The 20,565-nt window shown below is 33.8% G+C and overlaps 2 protein-coding genes across 2 annotated transcripts; one reads left to right on the top strand and one right to left on the bottom strand.

Moving 5' to 3' along the window:
- Window positions 1-3,219: 3,219 nt before the first annotated feature.
- LOC106101846 lies at window positions 3,220-15,998 on the bottom strand. The gene is made up of 6 exons (XM_013281186.1): window positions 15,777-15,998; window positions 8,152-8,257; window positions 7,640-7,737; window positions 7,176-7,238; window positions 6,175-6,465; window positions 3,220-4,668 (listed from the first exon to the last, which is right to left on the bottom strand). Exons 2-6 carry the CDS (start codon window positions 8,252-8,254, stop codon window positions 4,465-4,467), a joined length of 759 nt encoding a protein of 252 aa, XP_013136640.1. The 5' UTR covers window positions 8,255-8,257; window positions 15,777-15,998; the 3' UTR covers window positions 3,220-4,464.
- Window positions 15,999-17,358: 1,360 nt separating this feature from the next.
- On the top strand, window positions 17,359-20,285 carry LOC106101825 (actin-like protein 6A). Its single transcript, XM_013281163.1, has 6 exons — window positions 17,359-17,674; window positions 17,763-17,914; window positions 18,378-18,604; window positions 19,352-19,469; window positions 19,647-19,778; window positions 20,097-20,285. Exons 1-6 carry the CDS (start codon window positions 17,473-17,475, stop codon window positions 20,268-20,270), a joined length of 1,005 nt encoding a protein of 334 aa, XP_013136617.1. The 5' UTR covers window positions 17,359-17,472; the 3' UTR covers window positions 20,271-20,285.
- The last annotated feature ends 280 nt before the right edge of the window (window positions 20,286-20,565 follow it).

The raw sequence follows: 20,565 nt of genomic DNA, 5'->3' as shown, positions 1-20,565 counted from the left end.
TTTTTTAATGTTTACTCGATCATTCTGCAACGGTTCAACATATCCTATTGAAATTTGGCACAGATATAAAACAAAGTCTGGGGTACACATGGGACAAGCTTCATCCCCGAGAAATGTCTGGTTCCGGAGGGATACCTAGCTTTTTGTAATTTATATAGTTTGTATGTTTTCGAATACCACGCGGACGAAGTCGCGGGCAACAGCTCGTTATGTAATAAGGAAAGATATGACAGTTTGTTTTCATTGAATAGGCTTAGAAATTACTAAAACGATTTCAACAATTATTTTGTCCTTAGAAAGGTACATTATTACTGAGTACTATCTATGTCTATACTAATGTTATAAAGAGGAATGATTTGTATTTTTGTATGTATTGACGCAAAAACTACTTGGCCGATTTCAATAATCCTTACACCATTAAAAAGCTATGCTATCACTGCCAGCTAGCTCACTACATGTCCCCACCGAGGGGCTCGGAGCCTACCCTAAGTAAGGGTGACTAGGCCATAGTCAACCACGTTACACCGCAGGTTGGTTGACTTCACACATATCTTTGAATTTCTTCGCCGATGTGTGCAGGCATCACGATGTTTTCCTTCACCGTAAGAACGTCGGGTAAATTATGTACATGTGAAAATTAGAAAAATCGAAAATCACATTGGTACATGGCGGGATTCGAACCCAAGACCTGTAGATTACAAGTCAAGTGCTTAAACCACTGAGCCACCGACTATCACTGAGTAACATAGGCTATATTTTTACTAATTTTTAATTTCACCCGGGAAAGTCGCGAGCAACAGCTAGTCATACTAATATTATAAATGCGAAAATTTAGTAAATTGTTGGATGGATGTTTGTTAGAGTTTGTAGCCTAAACGGCTGAACAGATTTCGATAAAATTTGGTATTGATATAAAGAATAGTCTGGAAGAACACATAGGCTCACTTTTGTTTTTTTTTGTAATTCCACGCGGATGAAGTCGCTGGCAGAATCTAGTATTCTATATAGGGAAGGGTTATGAGACGTTTATGACGTCGTCGATAGTTTTAGTGGCAGGAATGAAATGAGTAAAACAAAACACTTCTAACATTTAATAAAACGTAATTTACCACAGATAATAAACATCGATACACGAAAAATATAATTTCGCTAACACATAGATTTTTTAAAAACCTGTTGGAAGCGGCAGCCTCTAGGCCACTAGTATAAATACAAGCGATAGTAATAGGAACCTTACTACATGGCGATAAGGATTATTTTGGATTACATTTAAATTATCCCTTGTATAACAGTCGAAATATTGTAAACAAAACAAAACGATTTTTTTATTCTTTCTCATATAACTTCTTCGAAATAAGAACATTTTCCGATGAACCGTAATGGCCAACATGTATCCATTTTCATGTTTCTCTGCTTACAATATTTAGACGTTACAATTGTTTACAATAATTTGTATAAACCACTAACCTATATGAATAGACAGGTTACAAACTGCTGTACTTATAGCGCTGACGGTTGCAGTTGGTGGCGAATAGTTTTCGAACTTATAATATTTATAGGCTTAACTGTGATTAAAATGCGCGTTTAAATCGGAACGAAGCAGAAGCTATCATTTCCAATCACCTATCTATTTATACAGATCAGTGGGCTAAACCATTTGTAACTGTCTATAGAAAGTTTTAAAAAACCATAGACATAAAAGAGTATAAAACAGACACGACAACTAGCAAAATATCTTTGGTTTATCATAGACTTTTAAATTATAGAAGTGATACTGTTAAGCCCACGTGTAAAGGGTATAAAATCCTACATATTTTGGGAATAAGTACATTATATAATAAAATACATAAATATAAATCTCCGCTAACTCCATTATTATACTTCTACAGGGGTAAAAATGTATAATTTACCTACATATATTATTTACAAATAGTTAAATAATACGTATAAAGGTTTACAGACGAATTGAATAGAAATGAGAAATTATATTTACACATGACTGATAATTTCATTTATCTTTTTTTTATAACATAAGGTGGCAAACGAGCAAGCCACCTGAATCCACCAAAATGGCGAAGCGACCGCTGCCCATAGACATTCGCTATTGCAGATGCGTTGCCTACATCCGATAGAGGAGGACGCACATAAAGAGGATATTTCCCTTTCCTATGGGATGCATATCTTCTCTTCCGTCAAATCCACTTCCACTTCCCAACCTCTCCTTATAAGAAAAGGGTGGTAAAGAGAAAGGGACTTATCTATGGATTTATTATGATTACAATGTTTTTTATATACAAACATTTTTTAAAATAGTCTTTGGAAATAGTTTTATAAAAGTAAAATTATTATTTAGACTGTTGGCTACTCTTTTTGTTGAAGGTAAATAGTGGTTGTAAAGAGAAATTCAAAATAATAATATTTTTATCAGGATTTTTTCTCATTTCTATTTAATTTGAATAACAACAATAAAATATTAATTTATTAATAGAACAATTGACAGAAGTAAAATTATAAAATAGTTAGCAAGTTTTCGTGTGCTCCAAAAATTGTAAAAACATTTCTTTCGTATAAAAATTATCTTTGTTTTAATTACAAGAAATAGTACCAAATAAAAAAAAATGAGGAATATAAAAAATAATTGGCTTTCATTTTTTTGACCATAGATAAGATAATAGACATTATTAAAAATGTAAAGATATAATAATTTTAAGGATTTTAATTAACAGATTCTTTTCTACTCTATATATGCTAAAAACATCAATGATTTTGAAATTACTTGATGATTATGCGTATTGAAGAAATCTCGATTACTATTATCTGCAACATTTTTAGTTTAGTTTTTTAATGAAAAATTGATTTATCGATTTAAACAATTTCTACAACATTCAATAAATAAATTATATTATGTTAAAAATCTAAATTTTATAATGATTTTCACTACACATGTACATTTAAGAAATATACCACTAATGTATGTGTCACACAAAAGCGAAGCGATAACGATGCGATGTTTTTGTCCCTTTCAAAGTACCTTAGTAAGAGGGGGACAAAAATTATGCATCTTTTAGGCCATTGTTGCACTAAGAATTACAATATGAAAATATTAAAAGATATTAATATTTGCAATTACTTTTTACTGCTGTACTTTGCATATATTTTTTTAAAGTAATCTCTGAAGTTTTACTGTTTTTAAATAACACAATTCAATGCATTGTAGGATTATAACGAAGGTATAAAGTTCAGGGTTAACAATAAATATGGATGTCTACTCGTTTTTCGGTTTAAAACCTGATGATCCACACAACCTAAAAACATGGGATTATTCCCAACCATCACCCTGCTCTGTCCCCACGTGAGAATAAAAAGTTTCATCCGTCCCACCTTTTAGTCCTCTTATCACCAATAAGATGACAGATGGAACCGTTATGAAATAAGATAAGTTCTAACCGGCTTCTCGTCGCAAAAGGTGGGACGGATGAAACTTTTTATTATCATCTGTTCCCACGTGGGTGCAGAGCGGGGTGACGGTTGGGAATAATCCTAAACAAGCATATTTTTACGCGACCGATAAGAGGGTACTTTTTAAACATGTCTTTATGATTTATGACTGAATTACTGAATTTGACGAGTGACGTCATTCATTTTATATATTCCCCTCGAATGTTCTAGATAAAACGATCCGGTTTTAGTTATTTTAATTACTTCCTTTTCTACGTTACTATACCCGCTTTGCTTGTAACTTACATTAGCAATTCTTTCTTAACAATCAGTCGTTTCTTTTAAGATAATCTTTACACACTATCATCTTCCCCTCTGTGGTATACGCCACACTCACAGATGTTTAACATTCAATTTCCCCTGTAGAAGTCTCACATTAAATCTAAACAGACCGCCTTAGTGACTGAATATAGTTATTTCTCTGCCTCCCAATTTATTTACACACGTTGTCCTTTCTACGTATAGGAATAGTCTTTGATACATTTTTATTCTTTGACAATACTAATAAGGGGTTTTGTATAGACCGGTTCCCAACCAGTGGTCCGCGTCAGAATGTGATTCGCTAATTTTAAATTGAGCGAGTCATGAGTCTGAGGGCCCAGCACTAAATATTTGCATGAAAGCATATGTATCGACAACGATAGAATTTGTATAATTTTTGCAATGCTAATATCGACCATTACCATTTTTAATGTCTTACACTTTTTTACATATTAGTCGCTGCCAAATATTATATAATATTGGCGACCATAAACTGGTTGGGAACCCCTGATTTAGACGAACATCGTAAGCAAGAGTAATATTTTCATATACTGGACACGAAAGGCGATATTTCAGAAATAAAAACAACAAACATAACAACAAAATAGTTAATTGTATAGTGCAGTATTAGTGAATTTTTCAATGAATTATTCCCACAATGTACAGTGCGGTACAAAAGCGCTTCTGTACAGTGCAGTTCACAATTCACTGCAGTGTACAGTCGGCGATAGCGTTCAGGAGTGGCGTGGCCGCCATTCCCGCGTCGCCGTCGTTGAAGCTGACGAGGTACCGGGGCATCTTGCAGTCGCTGCACGTGCATGTGTCGTTGAGTGTACAAAGACCGCGAGCGGTCGCGATCGCCTCCCACTTTATCTGCTCATCTGATGTTCCACTCCTGCTGAGAAGGTTCTGGAATGTTTAAAAATAAATTTAATAGTCTAATGGTTAGATACGGACTACAGATCTTGCGGTCGAGGGTTCGAATCCCGCCATTCAACTATTGTGAACAATACCCTAGCACAAGACTGAAGCTTACTTGAATTGGTTAAAGGAAATATTAGTAAATTAAAAAAAACCACTAATATTAAGAAAAACTAATATACGATTTAATGCTAGTCACACACGACAACTTTTAACATTCTATAATGCAATGTAGAGCTTTGTAACACGCGTTTGTTTCTAATATAGTAACTATAAGAGCGCACATCTATGACTAAACTATCGCACAATCGTTCTGCGATCGTCCATTTTTCTTGATTGATTGTTGAAAATCGAGTAGTGTGCGCACCACATAAGCTTATAGGATTCAAAACCAGACAAAACAGTTGAGCGATAGTTTAGTTGCAGGTGTGCGCACGCTCTAAGGTGATAAAGAAGACACCGGAAGGGGAACAGACCGCTGCATAAGGGCAGCGGTCTGTTCCGTCTTGTTTGTCTGTCTTGGTTGTCTAAGGACAACCGCATTTACAGTTGCATCGACACAGGGCGACGCAGAAAAAGAAGATGTGAACTAACTAACCCTAACTATGCGTGTAGTTCTAAGTTGCATAAAATGGCTAAATACATGAATGAAAATCACCTTCCCTGACTTTACGCTGGCTTAGTCAGGGCTCAAGTCCTCTCCCCTTCCTTGTATTAAGTCAGTGAAGCGTTATTTACAAGAATTTAATGTTCCCGAGCATATCTGCGTTAGTTGAGGTTCGCACAAAATAACGTAGTCTTAAAAATGTTCCAGATTAAGGACGATCGTAAAATTTTAACACAGATAAAATAAGCATTTAACCTAAATAAGATTCATAACAGTAAATAATATATTGATGTCTTGATAATAAAAAAAAACAACAATATAAAATAAGAGAAAAAAACAGACATCTAAAACAAAAATGTTCTAAAAAAACAAAATAAGATGGGTACACTAGAAAGGGAGAAAAATATCTTCTCTATTGTATTATTTTCGTACTATATTTATTATTAAGACAATTAAAGGAGGAATTAATATAGCAGGTGCACACCTTTGACTAAACTATAACACAACTGTTGTGCGATTGTTCCGAATGGTTTGAATCAAAGCAACACTAAACAGTTGTGCGATAATATAATCAAAGGTGTGCCCACACTCTTAAGTAGCAAATTGAGAACCTTCACTCTTTAAAGTCGTTTAAAAAGAAGAAATAGACAAATCTAAACTGCTACTCCTTAGCTTTATTTTTTAAACAAAGATATAATCTATAAGTTTATAAAAAAATATTGGATCAGATAAGTTTCTGCATCTCCAGACACCTTCATAATCAGATACTGTTACGGGAAATAAGTGGTCGTAACGCATGTCAGGACATTTTCATACGAGAAGTATACGTAACGCACTAGAAGTCTCAATTTTGGGCTGCCACAGTTAAGGTTTAAAAAAAACCTCACCTGCATGACTTCAAAGTTGCTGGCCTTCCACATATCGATATCTCGAAGTTTCTGTTCTTCCTTCAGCTTAGCTTTCTTTGCTTTTTTCACCGAAGCGCAATATATGGAAAGATTACTCGCTGTGATCGATGTTATATCGAGTTCCGAGGAGTTAGCGTCATAGGTGGTGCTGTCAGCGTCCACATCGACATGCTGCAGTTCCTCCATCTCGTACTGCTCACCGTCGTACTCATTTAGGCTGGTACTAACATCGCCTATAGATGACTGGCTTTGTAACAGCTCGTAGTTAACCTGTGATATCAAAATAAATACTCTAATATCTTAATCTGATCATGTGCGGCTTCATCCGCATTATAAACATCTTTTATCTATATCTATACTATTATAATAAAGCGTAAACACACACTTCTTTGTTGCCTAAGATGTCAGCAATTGCAGCATATTTTTGAATAATTCCTTTTTTAATAAAAAGCCCTACACTTACGTCACGCTTTAGGCTATATACTTTCACGGCATTAAACTTAGGGTGTAAATATTTTGGATAAAAACCCTAATGTGGGAAAGAGACCATAAGTTGCTGCCAACATCAAGGAAGCAAGACTGTCAAGTTTTGTAATGTTATGTCATTTTGACATTTGCTATTGACAATTTGACAAGCGAGTCTATACTAATATTATTAAGATGAAAGATTTGTATTCTTGTATATATTGAAATAACTCATGCTGGGCCGATTACAAAAATTCTGTCACTAATAAATAGCTATGTTTAATACGTCTAGAGGTAGACATAGAAAGAGATAGATGGATTGCGTGAAAGGTAACATCATGAAGGGAGTGATGATAGATGACGTATGATAGAGTTATGTGGAGGATAAAAGCCTGTTGCGTCACTACGGGAGTAGGATAAGGATATTATCAGTAACATAGGCTTATCATACATATAGGGAGTAGGATAAGATTGGGTAGATGATGTTAGAAAAAAACTATAACAAATGTAGATACCTGTGGATCCATCCTGGAACCAACACTACCTCGTCTGATTGGTGAGTTTTTCTCGCTGGGAATCTATAAATGTTATGAAATCTAATGTTTAAAAATGCCTAGGAAATTAAAAACTGAATTGTGTCACTGTAGGTAAGCAAACAATTCTAATTTTAGGTATGTAACGTCTTCAAAAATCACTTTTAACAATTTTACCAACTGTAACAATTGATATGGAAACCTTGACAGATTGAATATTAGAGTCACAATAATTCATTAATTGTGAGCGCACACTTTTGACTAAACAGTGTTGTGCGATTGTCAATTGTTTCGTAGCCCATTCAACTGTTTAGTTGCACAACTAAAGATCGAGGAATATATACCTTTATATAAGCTTATAGGACTCAAACAGTTGTGCGATAGTTTAGTTTCAAGTGTAAGGGTTCCTGAGTTTGGTTATTAGTATAAGTTACAAAATTACTTACGTCATCATCATCACTGTCAATAGTAAGCATTGAAATGCTCGCAGGCAAGAGTTCCTCCTGCAATCCCTTGCTTGTAGATGGCACGGGGGAGCCCGACACTGGATATAAAAACTAAGTATGAATTTCAATAAATAATTTCCATTACAATGAAATTAAGGAGAATGGGTGCGTTGCAAGGATGTACAATAAGGGAAACTGGCGGTGTTCTTAAAAGCTACCATCATTTGAACATGAAACGAGACGCGGAACAAAAATACAATGCAGCTTACAAATTGACGGTAAAAAGTCGGTTAGTGAGACACAACTAGTTTCTTTTAATCTACTATCTAATTAGTTATTTTTAGTTTGTCTCGTTGCAATAACAAGGCAATTTTTCCTAAAGTGGAACACCGCGGAGTGCCGCGATTGTACAAGTTTTTATTATTTTTTTTTCTGAAGCCTATCCTTTGTAAACAACGAATCTACTTGTTAAGCTTCAAATGTCTATAATTAAAAAGTAGATGGCAGTATACCATCGTAATTGCTGTTGTTGTCTTGCAGCAGATTCTCAGTCGATGGTTTCTCTTGATGGTCTTTGCTGCGTCCTTTAAATAATCCGAATTTCACAGGCGCCATTGTCTGCGAAAGTAAACAGAGAAAATGTTTGTTATCCTTGATCTCCGGTTACAATATTAAAATAAAAACAACAAACCAAAGAATGATTTGATGTTTTTTTCTCGTAGATTTTAAACACCACACTCGTAAAAAGACGAGACTAGTCATGTAACTTGCTAGAAAATGTACTAGTTATTTAAATGTGTATTCCTTAATATCTCAAGAGTTGATAGTTTAAAATGAAATTAAAATAATTAAAGACATAATTGACCGACAAATGAGGTTTCTCACTTAAGCAAAAGTTCTCAAAGTGCTAACATCGTTAGGTAATTGCGACTAAAAGTTTGTCCAAGTTCGCATGGGTCTGTAAAATGTTTTCGCGTCGGGTCGTGTTGTAAGTTTGCAACTTTGTTAATTATTCCATCGCCTTAAAAGGTTTTTGTTGTACTTTTATGTAAGATCGATAATTATTCGTTGTTGTTAAATAAAAAAAAAAACATTACTCATGTCGAAGTAAAACTAACCTAACTCCACTTTATAATATTACTAGCTGTAGACCGCGACTTCGTCACCGTGGTATAAAGAAATATACGAACTATGTGAGACAAAAAAATTACGTATCCCTCCGGGAACGGGAACCTGGAAAATTTCGGGCATAAACTTAAATGACTTTAAATAATTCATTGCAGAATTATCGATTAAACATTAAAAAAATAGATTAATGTATCTCACAGGAATCGTAACTATTTCTAGGATAAAAAGTAGTCTATGTGTTCTATGTCTATGTTTTACATGTAAAATTTCATGGCGATCCGTTCAGTCGTTTAGGCTACAAACTCTAACAAACATCCATCCATCCATCAGTATGCTTGGTTGCTGAAGTCTCCGTTTATTTTATAACCTAGTGATACATTAATGTTAGGTTAGTTTTAAGTTTTAACGGAGTGAAACTGAAGTTAGATAGATCGGAAATTAACTGAATTTAGTTATCGAATTAATAACACTAATGTATGGTTAAATAAAGCTGGGAAACCGGCCATTAAAGATTACAGACTGAAGAAATAAACAGTTGGTAAACATTTAATAAATAAATAAGCTTTCTTACACGTGTACTGAAAATAACGTTTTCTTTTCATTTCCTTTCAAAGTAAATTTCTTTAGAATAATTCAAGAAAAGCAAACTACGCTATGGATTTATTATATCTCGTTGGTTTTCCTTCGGACTGGTACGTCTGAGACCTTGCCTAGTTAAAACTTGCAGGCGCATTCATGAATAAATTGAATTTAACAATGTACTTAAATAAAATAATTAAACAAGAGTTACTTTTTAATAGATTTTTAAATAAAAATTTACTTAATAGAATAAATAATATTTAGTGTAATAGTTTAAAACCTTTGAAATAAGGACGTCATAATCTTACTAAGACTATAGATGCAAAAGTTTACATGGATGGATGTTTGTTAGAGTTTGTAGCCTAAACTACTCAACGGATGTCGATGAAATTTGGCATATATGTAGAGGATAATCTGGAAAAACACATAGACTACTCACTTTTGTTTTTTTAATACCACGCGGACGGAATTGTGGGCGAAAGCTAGTAAAGAAACAAAAATAAAATGCGACAGAAAACATTTTATTTTATACATTAAGTAACCAATATAAAGATTATAGAATGTATTGATATATATTTGAAGCCTTACATTAATGAATATTTCGTCGGTTTCAGGAGAATAGAGAATGTTTCCGGTCAACGGACGTAATTGCCTATCAGAAACAAGTGAGCCGTATTAAATTTTAACCAATATATCTAAAGTAGTTATATCATTATTATAGTTATTATAATATTTGTAGCCCTTTATACATCTACTATTATAATAAAGGGTAAACACGCATTACTTTGTTGCCTAAGATGTCAGCAATTACAGCATCGTTTTGAATAATTCCTATTTTTTAAAATAAAGTCCTATACTTACGTCATGCTTTAGGTTATATATTTTCACGCCATTAAACTTAGGGGGTAAATATTTTGGATAAAAACCTTAATATGGGACCATAAGTTAACATATTTAACATATCGGCACCTAAAGTTAAACGAATCCTCAATGACCGTTTTTTCAATATGCGATAGTGAGTGGAAGGTGATTTTTATCTTCATATAAGTGTAGTGTGATACAATTTACAAGGACTGAATTTCTTTATAATATATACTTGTGACTATCTGCCATAACTTGTAATTGGTCTTCATTTTTTTGTTTCTTTTATTATTATTTTTTTAAGCTAGCTGTAAGTTATCTGTAAATAAATAAAATAAATAAATAAATAAGTTGCTGCCAACATCAAGAAAACAAGATTGCCAAATTTTGTCATGTCATGTTATTTTGACATTTGCTATTGATAATTTGACAAATGTAAACAATAACATAAAATTTTCATAATTTCATGCGGATGAAGTCGCACGGGAAGCAGCTAGTAATTTATATGTGTTTGATAAACCCAAATGGTTACAATAATATTTTAACCCAAACGTCCCTTTTCCCTTTTCCTTCCCACCCTTTGTCTCATAAGAATAGGGTGGAAAAGGAAGGTTGATTTGACAGTGGAGGAGACGCATAGGGAAACATCTTGTTTCTGTGCGTCTCCTCCTCCGTCATTTAAGGGTAGGCAAGGCAAGGATTCAGGTGGCCGCTTGCTCGTTTGCCACCTCATAATATAAAAAAAACTCTCGTAATCGGGGACGACACCGACTTAAAAGGTGCCCAAATGAGCAGTTTTTTTTAATCCGTTTATAATAATGTCTCACAAAAGTGTAATCAGTTTAATTGATTATTCACTTTATATTGAAAATTAAATCTCAATAATAGTTACTGTGTTTCCCAGCGCATTTAAAGTGAAAATCATAATTACTTTCTAAAAACTTCCGTTTTCACTTCGTCATTCATCTTCATTGGAATATGTCAACGTGTGTGACTGACAGAACAAAGGCCGCGTACATTCGCTACGCAAGATTATCGCAATATGAAAATATATACACGATATACACAAGGAAAAAAAATTAAAAAACCGAACTCAAACTCAACCCATTTTTTACCGACTTCCCAAAAGAAGGAGGTAGGTACTCAATTCGTCTGTATGTTTTTGCAATCCCAAAATCCGATATCAGCTTATCGATAATACCAATGCTAACGTAAAACTTAAAAAAAAAGAATCTATAACAATTATAGATTTTTGAAGAACTGAAATATAATTTTCCAGTTTCATAGTACCTATTAAGAAATCGGTAAAGCAACGAAGTAGTGGCGCAACACTAGATCACACGCGTCCCGTCCCTATTACATCTGGTAATGTCAATCAGAAGTAGAAGAGAAGTAGCTACAGTTTTAAAGCTACATTGTAACCTAGTAATAAAGGCTATATTTATTACCACACCTATTTTAATTTCGAACGAAGTCGCGGACAAAAGGTAGTAGTAAATATTTCTTTACATTTAACAAACGGCTCTTGATTTCCAGAAAGTTCGTACTCAAACTGTCTCGGAGTTAACGAACTGTGAATTACAGCTGAAAAGTAGGTCAAAGCCAACAAAATGTATTGAAAAAATTGTATTAAATACACGAGAAATTAAATAACTAAACCCTTATTATGCCTTTACTATGATTTAAATGTACTACATGTTACCCGCGACTTCATTCGCTCGATATCAAAAAAACATACGAAAACCAAGAAATTACGTACCCTCTCTTTCCCACATTGGGGTTTTTGTCCAAAATATTTACCCCCTAAGTTTAATGGCGTGAAAATATATAGCCTAAAGCGTGACATAAGTGCAGGGCTTTTTATTACAAAAAGAATTATTCAAAAATATGCTGTAATTGCCGACATCTTAGGCAACAAAATGTGTGTTTACGCTTTATTATAATAGTATAGATAGATATTGTAAATATAGGAATATAGTACAGTATAGTATATAGTAAAGACAGTTCAATTAACTACGTCCTAACAAGATATCATGTTCTGCAGCATCACAAAGTACAGTGATAAATCTAAAATCAATATCGCAGCGTTCCCGGACATCTCTCAGCTCGCGAACGAACGTTAATTTAGAAATACGACTCTATGAAAACTTTGTCGATAGATGATGACAATGCAATTTAGAGATATGCCATCAATTAAAACCCTCTTAGACGTAGTAACCTTTGATTATCGCTATCCCAGATGGAAAAGTCAAAAATTTATGGAACTGGCAATAACTTTTCGATAAATCACGTGCTTGTCACGTATTCATTTCTATACCCTTTGACCAAGGGCGGATCCAGCTATGGCGCCAGGAGGAGGGGAGGGTCACATAGTCATGGTCAAGTCAAGATCTTGACAAAATATGTAAATATATTTTGTCAGGCCAACCAGCTCTAAGGAGTGGTCATGACCCCCATGACCGCTCCCTGGATCCACCGTTGCTTTTGACACATTTTGTCGATTCTACAAGCGACATCGCTAGTCGAAAGTCACTTTGTCTAAAGGGGCAGATGCTTTTATTTAGTTAGAGCTTGAAGTTACAGCTAACGATTACTTACAAAACTTCATCTAGTTTCAACTATGATTATCACCGCTAAGAACAAAACAATATGCTCGCAGTGTAACGTAATACATTACACCGCGTAACGTCGGGGCAAACGCGCAGACAGAATGGTCTTAACAATTACTTTTTTTATTGGTCTTAACAATTACTTAAAAAATTCAACATGGGCATATACATAAATTTCGATTAGATGCTTTATGTAACTAGCTTTCGCCCGCGACTCTGTTCTCGTGGAATTTTAAAAACAGAAGTAGCCTGTGTATTCTTCCAGACTATCCTCTATATCGATACCAAATTGCATCGAAATCCGTTCAGCCGTTAAGGTTAAAAACTGTAACAAACATCCATCCATTTCAACATTCGTATTTAAATTATTAGTATGATATAATTTAACTACAATACGTTTATCAAAATATAGTTTTTACTAATTATCGCTCATTAAAATCAGAATCCTTCACTTCATTGTATAAGGGTCTTAGATTATTTTTTTTAATTTTAATAAGGTAGGCTCTCAAAATTATTCCCGTCCTTAGGATCTCACGAGTGGTTGAAGTGTGCTCTTACCTACTCGTTATTAACGCCTAATTGCCACTTATATTTTAATGAGAATTGTTTATAAACCTTTGCCTATTGTTGAAAAGTGGTGTTCATTATAATATTGTTGAAATATTTATTAGAAAAATAGATACGATAAATATTTGCCTGCGATGCGATTCGTCAATGAAATGCGTGCAAGTTAAATCTACCTTATTAGTCTTCTATGAATCTCCGCAAACATCACCTACATTCCAGGAAAGACATAGTTAAAATCGATGCAGCTGTTTTGCAATTACCCGGAACAAACGTGAGTTTGCGTACAGAGATTTTAAAATAACTGGTTATTCGTTCAAAGTAATTCAAATCCGAATCAGATTACTGTTCAGAATAAGCTACTTAGTTACAAATGTAGAGGAAGACCGAAGAAAGTATGGATGGATTGTGTGAAAGAGGATATGCTTAAGAAAGGAATGGAATCAGATATAACGGCTGATAGAGATGTATGGAAGAGCAGCAACATACTGTGCCGATCCGTAAGGGATATGGGCAAATGGATGTAGAGAATAGCTAGTTAGTAAACTTATTGTTAATTCTGCACGAACTAAATCGCGGGCAAAAGCCAGTCTATGGAAATCTAAGTTAGCTTGTGAACAAAATTCTAAAAAAGTGTTTTCAAAATTATCCATTACTCTCGAAATGTTAATGTTGTACAAACTTTAATTGCCATTGAAACAAACATAAATTGAAGTTATGTTATTGCTATGTTAAAAGCTTTTCATAAATGTACTAAAGCAATTACATTGAAACAACCTTGTAACTAACTCGAAATGGCAATTTCAAATGCATTTGCCTCGTCAAAGGAAGAGAGACCGAGAGAGTAATTGAAATTTCATCAGCGAAACTGCTTTTAACCGGATTTACTGTGAAACCACTATTAACCGGTTTCGTCTCGAAACCACTTGGAACCGGATTCCTTTTAAAACCTGTTTTGGTTCGTAAAGTTTTTAAATTATCGTGATATATTTGGTTTAGTGAAAACTTTTCGATAAGCGAGACTTTCGAGATAGCTCAGACAGCTATAAAGTCTAGTCTAGACTTTAAAATTTATCATCTAGAAAACTAGACAAACGCATTACTGAGGAATCAGTACGTTTATTGCAAATATGTAGATGTTTGGGATTTGAAAATATGAATATGTTTGACTACCATAATGTCTTTGAACTTGGTTGATTTATTAACAGTAGAAGCGTTAAGATTTAGAATCAAAATTAAAAGTCAAATATAAATGACATAATTGATTATGGCATCCTCATTTTTCTTTTACAAAACATTTTATTATTTTACTAACATTTCTTATTTCATCTTGTATGATGATATATAAAAAAAATATCGTGGGATTCGTATCCATGACCGCAAAATCGGCTGTCCGCATTAGTCTATTGCCGCTTGGAAGACGGGTCTCTAGTTTATCATAGTAAATATTTTATTAACGAATTTAAAACTATCTTAAACACCAACGCGTCGTAATGCAATCAACGTTCAGCAGACTTCAGAATTACGTAGTTTATTTTCCCAGTTCGTTAAATTTCCTCGCTTCAATTCTATTCACGACGTAGCTAGCTATATTTTTTGTTAATGATAGAATGATTGCAATACAATATCTAAAATCAATTTATTTTTCCCAATACATTATTTTACTTAAAAACATAAACCTTAATTGAAAATAACGAATATGAAATTCGCAAACTTTATTCACTGGGTCATATCGTCACCTAAATGAGTTAGGAATTATAATTAATAACATTGTGGCAATTTCGTATTTCGTGTTAGTACGTCAACATCCGTTGTTTGCGTGTCGTTATTTAGTTATTTATACGACAAACACAGCTTACTAGTTAGCATATTACCCCTTACGAAAAAAAATAGCAAGAATTTGATAACATCACAACTTAGTTGAATTTATAATTAAATTGTCACTAAATAATTCATTTCAAAATCATTATTTTAAGTAACGTTCTATAAATATTTTTGACTCGAATTTTTGAATAACGTAGTTTTCCGTTTTAATGTAATGTTGAAGAATTCATTAAAAAATAGTTGAACACCAATGATTATAAAAAAACACAGATTATACATTCAATTGTACAGTTAAAAACCTGTTGAACATTGTTAGGCATAAACACGAAATTTGTACAGCCAAAGCTCAAATCTTGATCGGATAACTAAAATACTGTATTTAAATGAAGAATACGTATATTGTGCTCGATCAAATCAAATCAATAGCAAATTGCACTCAATTTAATTGAACAATTATCATTGCAAGGTAATCTCACCTGTTATTGACAATGCAAAAAACATGAAATAGACAGAATTATAAGATGAAAATAAAAGAAATACGAATATAAACATCTCCAGGTATTATTACTTACCTCTGCTCTTCAATCAATGATGAAAACCCTTCTGTTTATAATGTCTACATTCAATACAGTAAATAAATACCCCTTAAGGTATTATATTTACTGAAATCATATAAAAATACGACTGATTAGGAATATTTATAGGTTTTTCACAGAAAATAGGAGAATATCTGTTGACTTTTGTAGAAAAAACAAGATTTTATTCAAGAAAAAACACGTTTTGGAGATGAAAATCCCGAAGTACGTTCACACGGCCTCTGACTAGATCAACACTGGCAAAGCAAATATTTTTATTAGGTTCTTTCCACCGTCGATATTGTTTCACTGGCAATAATAAAGAAAATGTTATTCTCGTAATCTAGAAATACTCTTAAGTATTACATAGATTTCTAATAAACATATATAAACATTTGACACGCCTGAAAATAATTAAACGAGAACTATAAAAACATAAATATAGATAAATTTACGAGTTAACAGCTGTCTACGAAAAAGAACCTACCGCCATTTTGAAGTGCTACGTCGTAGATGCGCGCGCACTCTATTTGTAATCCATTTAACTTCGATTTTCAAACAGTTGAAATTCTATCTAAAATTGTACTGTACTTCTTCGGGTTAAGGTTTATTTTCCAACAATCAAGTTGGTTGTAGCTTACAATTTCCCGGTTGAATTGCTTGAGATAATTTGAGCTTTCATTATGAAGCTTCTAGATGAGATTTAACAAGGATCTTATTACTAGGTTTGTATTTAATCACGGTCTTAGATAATTCTGTTCTCGTAACATCATTAGACATGATGTAGGCAAATTGTTCATGAGGCAACAATGGTTATTTCTTTTTATCAATATCGTCAGCCCGTGTGTAGGCCTTCAACAACACCTTCTACATTTTTCGGTCCTCTACTTCCAACGGCTACCTGCCAGGTTTACAAGATTATCGGTACACCCGGAAGAGTCCTATCATTACGGCCCTATTTATAGAAAAAATCAAAAACAAAGTTGATGGCAAAGTCTAGTATAAAATATTTATTACCAGATCGTAACAAGGTCTGAGAATATAATGTTAAAATCGTTATGTACCTCGTTAGCTCAACTATAAAGTTCCAGTTACGTTTTATCATGGTTATATGTTTTACCTTTCTTCCCCTTTCTCAAACGAATACTGTTTTTATATTACGAATGAAAAACGAGACGAAATTTACTCGTTAAAAGATATATCTGCATGTTTGCTTAAACAAAAAAAGTAAATTGCCAGGTGGCTTTCTTTGTTAACTAAGATTAAAGCTTTAAAAGTTGGATTCAAACCCACGACTACATGCCGTCATCGTCAGTCCGCATCCTTAACCCTTAAGCATTTAGATTTAGTGCTTATTATCATTAATGGTACTAGAAACATTAATAACTAGCTAACAAAGTTAATTACAATTTCGTGTAATGTAAAGTCTATCATTTTATTTTTCTTACTTCATAAAATCGATGTCTAAGTCATTACAAACGTCGATCATTCGCTTCTACAATCGAATTTAAAGCATCATGGCGTCATATATTTTATATACTCTTTGGTCATGCTCATGCACAAGTGCACAACCCTAGTTCTGTCAATTTAAAAAAAACATTTTTGTTCGCCGATCGCGATCTTGCGCCGCTTTATTGTTTTCTTAATTTTATGATATTTTATATTTAAAATATTCAACAAATTGTGAATCAAAATGAGTGGACCCAACGGCATGTTATACGGTGGTGATGAAATAGGTGCTTTAGTGTTTGACCCGGGGCATCATTCATTGCGTGTTGGTTACGCACAAGAAGACACTCCAAAAGCCGATATCCCAGCAGTGATCGGCGTTGGACCTGCCACTCATATCCCTGATGCAGAGGAGAAGGTTCCAGATGGCAATATCACACAGAGCGGTTAGATACATATTTCCAAATTTCTAATCTCTCTGCAAGTTTGACTATTAGTGTAAACTTTAGTTATTTTGTTTGTTAACTTTTACAGCGGCAAAAACAGGCAATGAACTTCGCCACTACATTGATGTGACAGAAATACATGTTCCAAGGCCGGGCATGGAAATACAGACATATATGAAAGATGGTCAAGTTGATAACTGGGATTTATTTGAAAAGATGTTGGATTACTGCTATTCAAAAGTAAGTAAAACTCACATTTTTTCCCACTTTTACAATATACTATATTATTTAGGACGTTTCTCACCAATCACTGAGGTTAAGTGGCCAGTGTAGTGCAATGCAGCGGGGAAAAACAGAGTAAATGTAATAAAGTTCAATTTCACAAAACAGAAAACCATTTGATAGCATTTTCATCAACTTGTCCTTATCCCTATGGAGGGTTGGAATGATTTGTGCTGCTCTTCCATACATTTCTATGAGCCGTAATATCTGAATTCACACCCCTAAGCATATCCTCTTTCACACATTCCATCTATACTTTTTTTGGTCTTCCTCTATCTTTGCAGCCATTCACATTCATTCAGAAAACTGCTTAATATGACAATAGTTAAACTGTATATTGGTTATAGCAAAAAAAATTAATATGCTGATATTTATTGCAAATATAAAACATACAGTCGAGTCAAATTAGTTCATTTTCTAGGTTATCCGGTCTCCATCAGAACACCATCCAGCTCTCTTCACAGAAGCAGTATGGACAACAAGACCTGCTAGGGAGAAGTTAGCGGAATTACTGTTTGAGAAATACCAAGCGCCTGCTTTCTTCTTAGTGAAGAATGCGGTGCTTGCTGCATTTGCTAATGGAAAGTCAACAGCTTTAGTGTTAGATGCTGGAGCGAGTCAAACTTCTGCTGTACCAGTTATTGATGGGTAAATATTCCTTTGAAATGTAATTCTTGAGTTAATATCTACAATATTTTAGGTGTTAGGTAAATAGGTAGTAAATATTTGAGTATGGTAGCAACTAAAATTCTAATTATAATTTTACTAATATTTTAAACTAGCAGCTCGCTTCATCCTCATAAAGTAAAAAAAATATGTCATCACCAACTGTTGTTCTAGTATAAGTAAAAATTTTCTTTTGTAGTAGTATAATTGTATTTATGAAGAATAATGTACATTAAAAAAAAGGAACTCACTAGTGTTGTAATTACGCAGCAAAAAAAAAACAAACTGTGCAAAAAAGAGTACGGATCGTGAGTTTGTAGAAGTTGATATAAAAAAAAGTAAAAAAAAAACATGTTACTCAATGATAACGACCTTTTAGTGGTGAAGAATTGTTAATATCGGCCAAGTAGTTTGACTTATTTCAATACATACAAAAATACAAATCTTTCATATTTATATTAGTGTAAATATGAAAGTTTGAATAGATATCAATCTAAATATCCATTTGTAACTATGTATCTCAATAAAATTTAGCACAGAGTTAGAACATAGTCTGGAACAACACATAGGCTTACTTATTATAATTCCCAAAGCTATTCTTACATAATTTTTAAATATTGCTTTGATTTTATGATTTGTTTTGCTAAATGCTGCATAGATTTTATTATCAACAAAATTTACCAAGGTTTTTATCTACCATTTCTATCTTAGTGTTAAATGTGTCTTCAGGTATGCGATAGTGTCAGCGGCGGTGCGTTCTCCGCTGGGCGGGGACCACCTCGCAGCGCAGGCCAAGAACATGCTCAATAACTTGCATATACAGATGCTGCCTATATACAGTATACAGGTGTTATAACTATATTAAATGAATATATAATATATTATAATATATTAAGGTTCACGGTAATTTAAAAAAAAACATTGTTTTACTTTTTTTCTTTGCTTTACTATTATGTAATTTGTACTCTTTGTTTATTAATAAATAAATTAAAAAATAAACATTTTAATATTGATGTTATTCCAGAGTAAAGAAGTGATAAGAGAACGTGAGAGGGCAAAGTACACATTAAAGAACCTTCCTGCGGGGCTGACACTCACCTGGCAGCAATATATGTTGAAACGACAGTACGAAGACTTCTGTCATTGTGTTGCACAGGTTAGTATATGGGGTTGGCAGACCCCCACCGTTAGAGTCACTTTACCTTATCCATCCATTATCTCGGTTCATTTTTCTTTGTCTATAGTATATTTAGATGTTTCTGTGCGGCTCCATCCACATGTCTTTTTCTTGTCATCACTTTGTCATCATGTCATGTCTTTTGACATTTGCAATTGATAATTTGACAAATGTAAACGATACAATAAAGTTTTTATAATTTCCTGCGGATGAAGTCGCACAGGAACAGCTAGTTCTAAATAAAAGGTTATTTCTTTTCATTTAATTTCAAGGTAAATAAATATTGTTAAACGCCAGGTGTCGGAGAGCCCGTACGAGGAGCGCGTGGCGGCGGCGGTGCCGGGCGTGCACCACGAGTTCCCCGGCGGCTACCACCAGGACTTCGGCCCCGAGCGCTTCAAGCTCACCGAGTGCCTCTTCGACCAGAACATGTCTCCGGCTCATCTAGGTGATACTCCGTTTTATTTATAATTTACTAGCTTTCGCCTGTGACTCCGTTCGCGTGAAATTATAAAACAAAAATAAGCACTCTATGTTTTCTTTCAGACTATTCTCTGCATTTATACTAAATTTCATCGAATTCCGTTCAGACGTTTAGGCTACAAACTAACAAACATCCATCCATCTAAACTTTCGCATTTATAATCTTAGTAACATTGTAGTGTCTGTAATATCAAAAGAAAAATTCCAGATTTCGGGAAGATGGTGTATTTGCGTTGCTGATAACGAAAGTCGAATTTTAAAATTTCTGTTTGTCTGTCTGTCT

The sequence above is a fragment of the Papilio polytes genome, unplaced genomic scaffold, assembly GCF_000836215.1.
Source record: "Papilio polytes unplaced genomic scaffold, Ppol_1.0 DF823935.1, whole genome shotgun sequence".
NCBI classification, from domain to species: Eukaryota; Metazoa; Arthropoda; class Insecta; order Lepidoptera; family Papilionidae; genus Papilio; species Papilio polytes.
Note: the sequence above shows the minus strand (reverse complement) of the source record. Positions and strands in the feature narration are given on the sequence as shown.

Coding starts and splice junctions, on each gene's coding strand:
- LOC106101846 (XM_013281186.1), bottom strand. CDS start 8,254: ATGGCGCCTGTGAAATTCGGATTATTTAAAGGACGCAGCAAAGACCAT. Junction 7,239..7,639: donor TTGACAGTGATGATGATGAC/GTAAGTAATTTT, acceptor TAACATTTATAG/ATTCCCAGCGAGAAAAACTC. Junction 6,466..7,175: donor GTTCCAGGATGGATCCACAG/GTATCTACATTT, acceptor TTGATATCACAG/GTTAACTACGAGCTGTTACA.
- LOC106101825 (XM_013281163.1), top strand. CDS start 17,473: ATGAGTGGACCCAACGGCATGTTATACGGTGGTGATGAAATAGGTGCT. Junction 19,470..19,646: donor TGCCTATATACAGTATACAG/GTGTTATAACTA, acceptor ATGTTATTCCAG/AGTAAAGAAGTGATAAGAGA. Junction 19,779..20,096: donor TCTGTCATTGTGTTGCACAG/GTTAGTATATGG, acceptor GTTAAACGCCAG/GTGTCGGAGAGCCCGTACGA.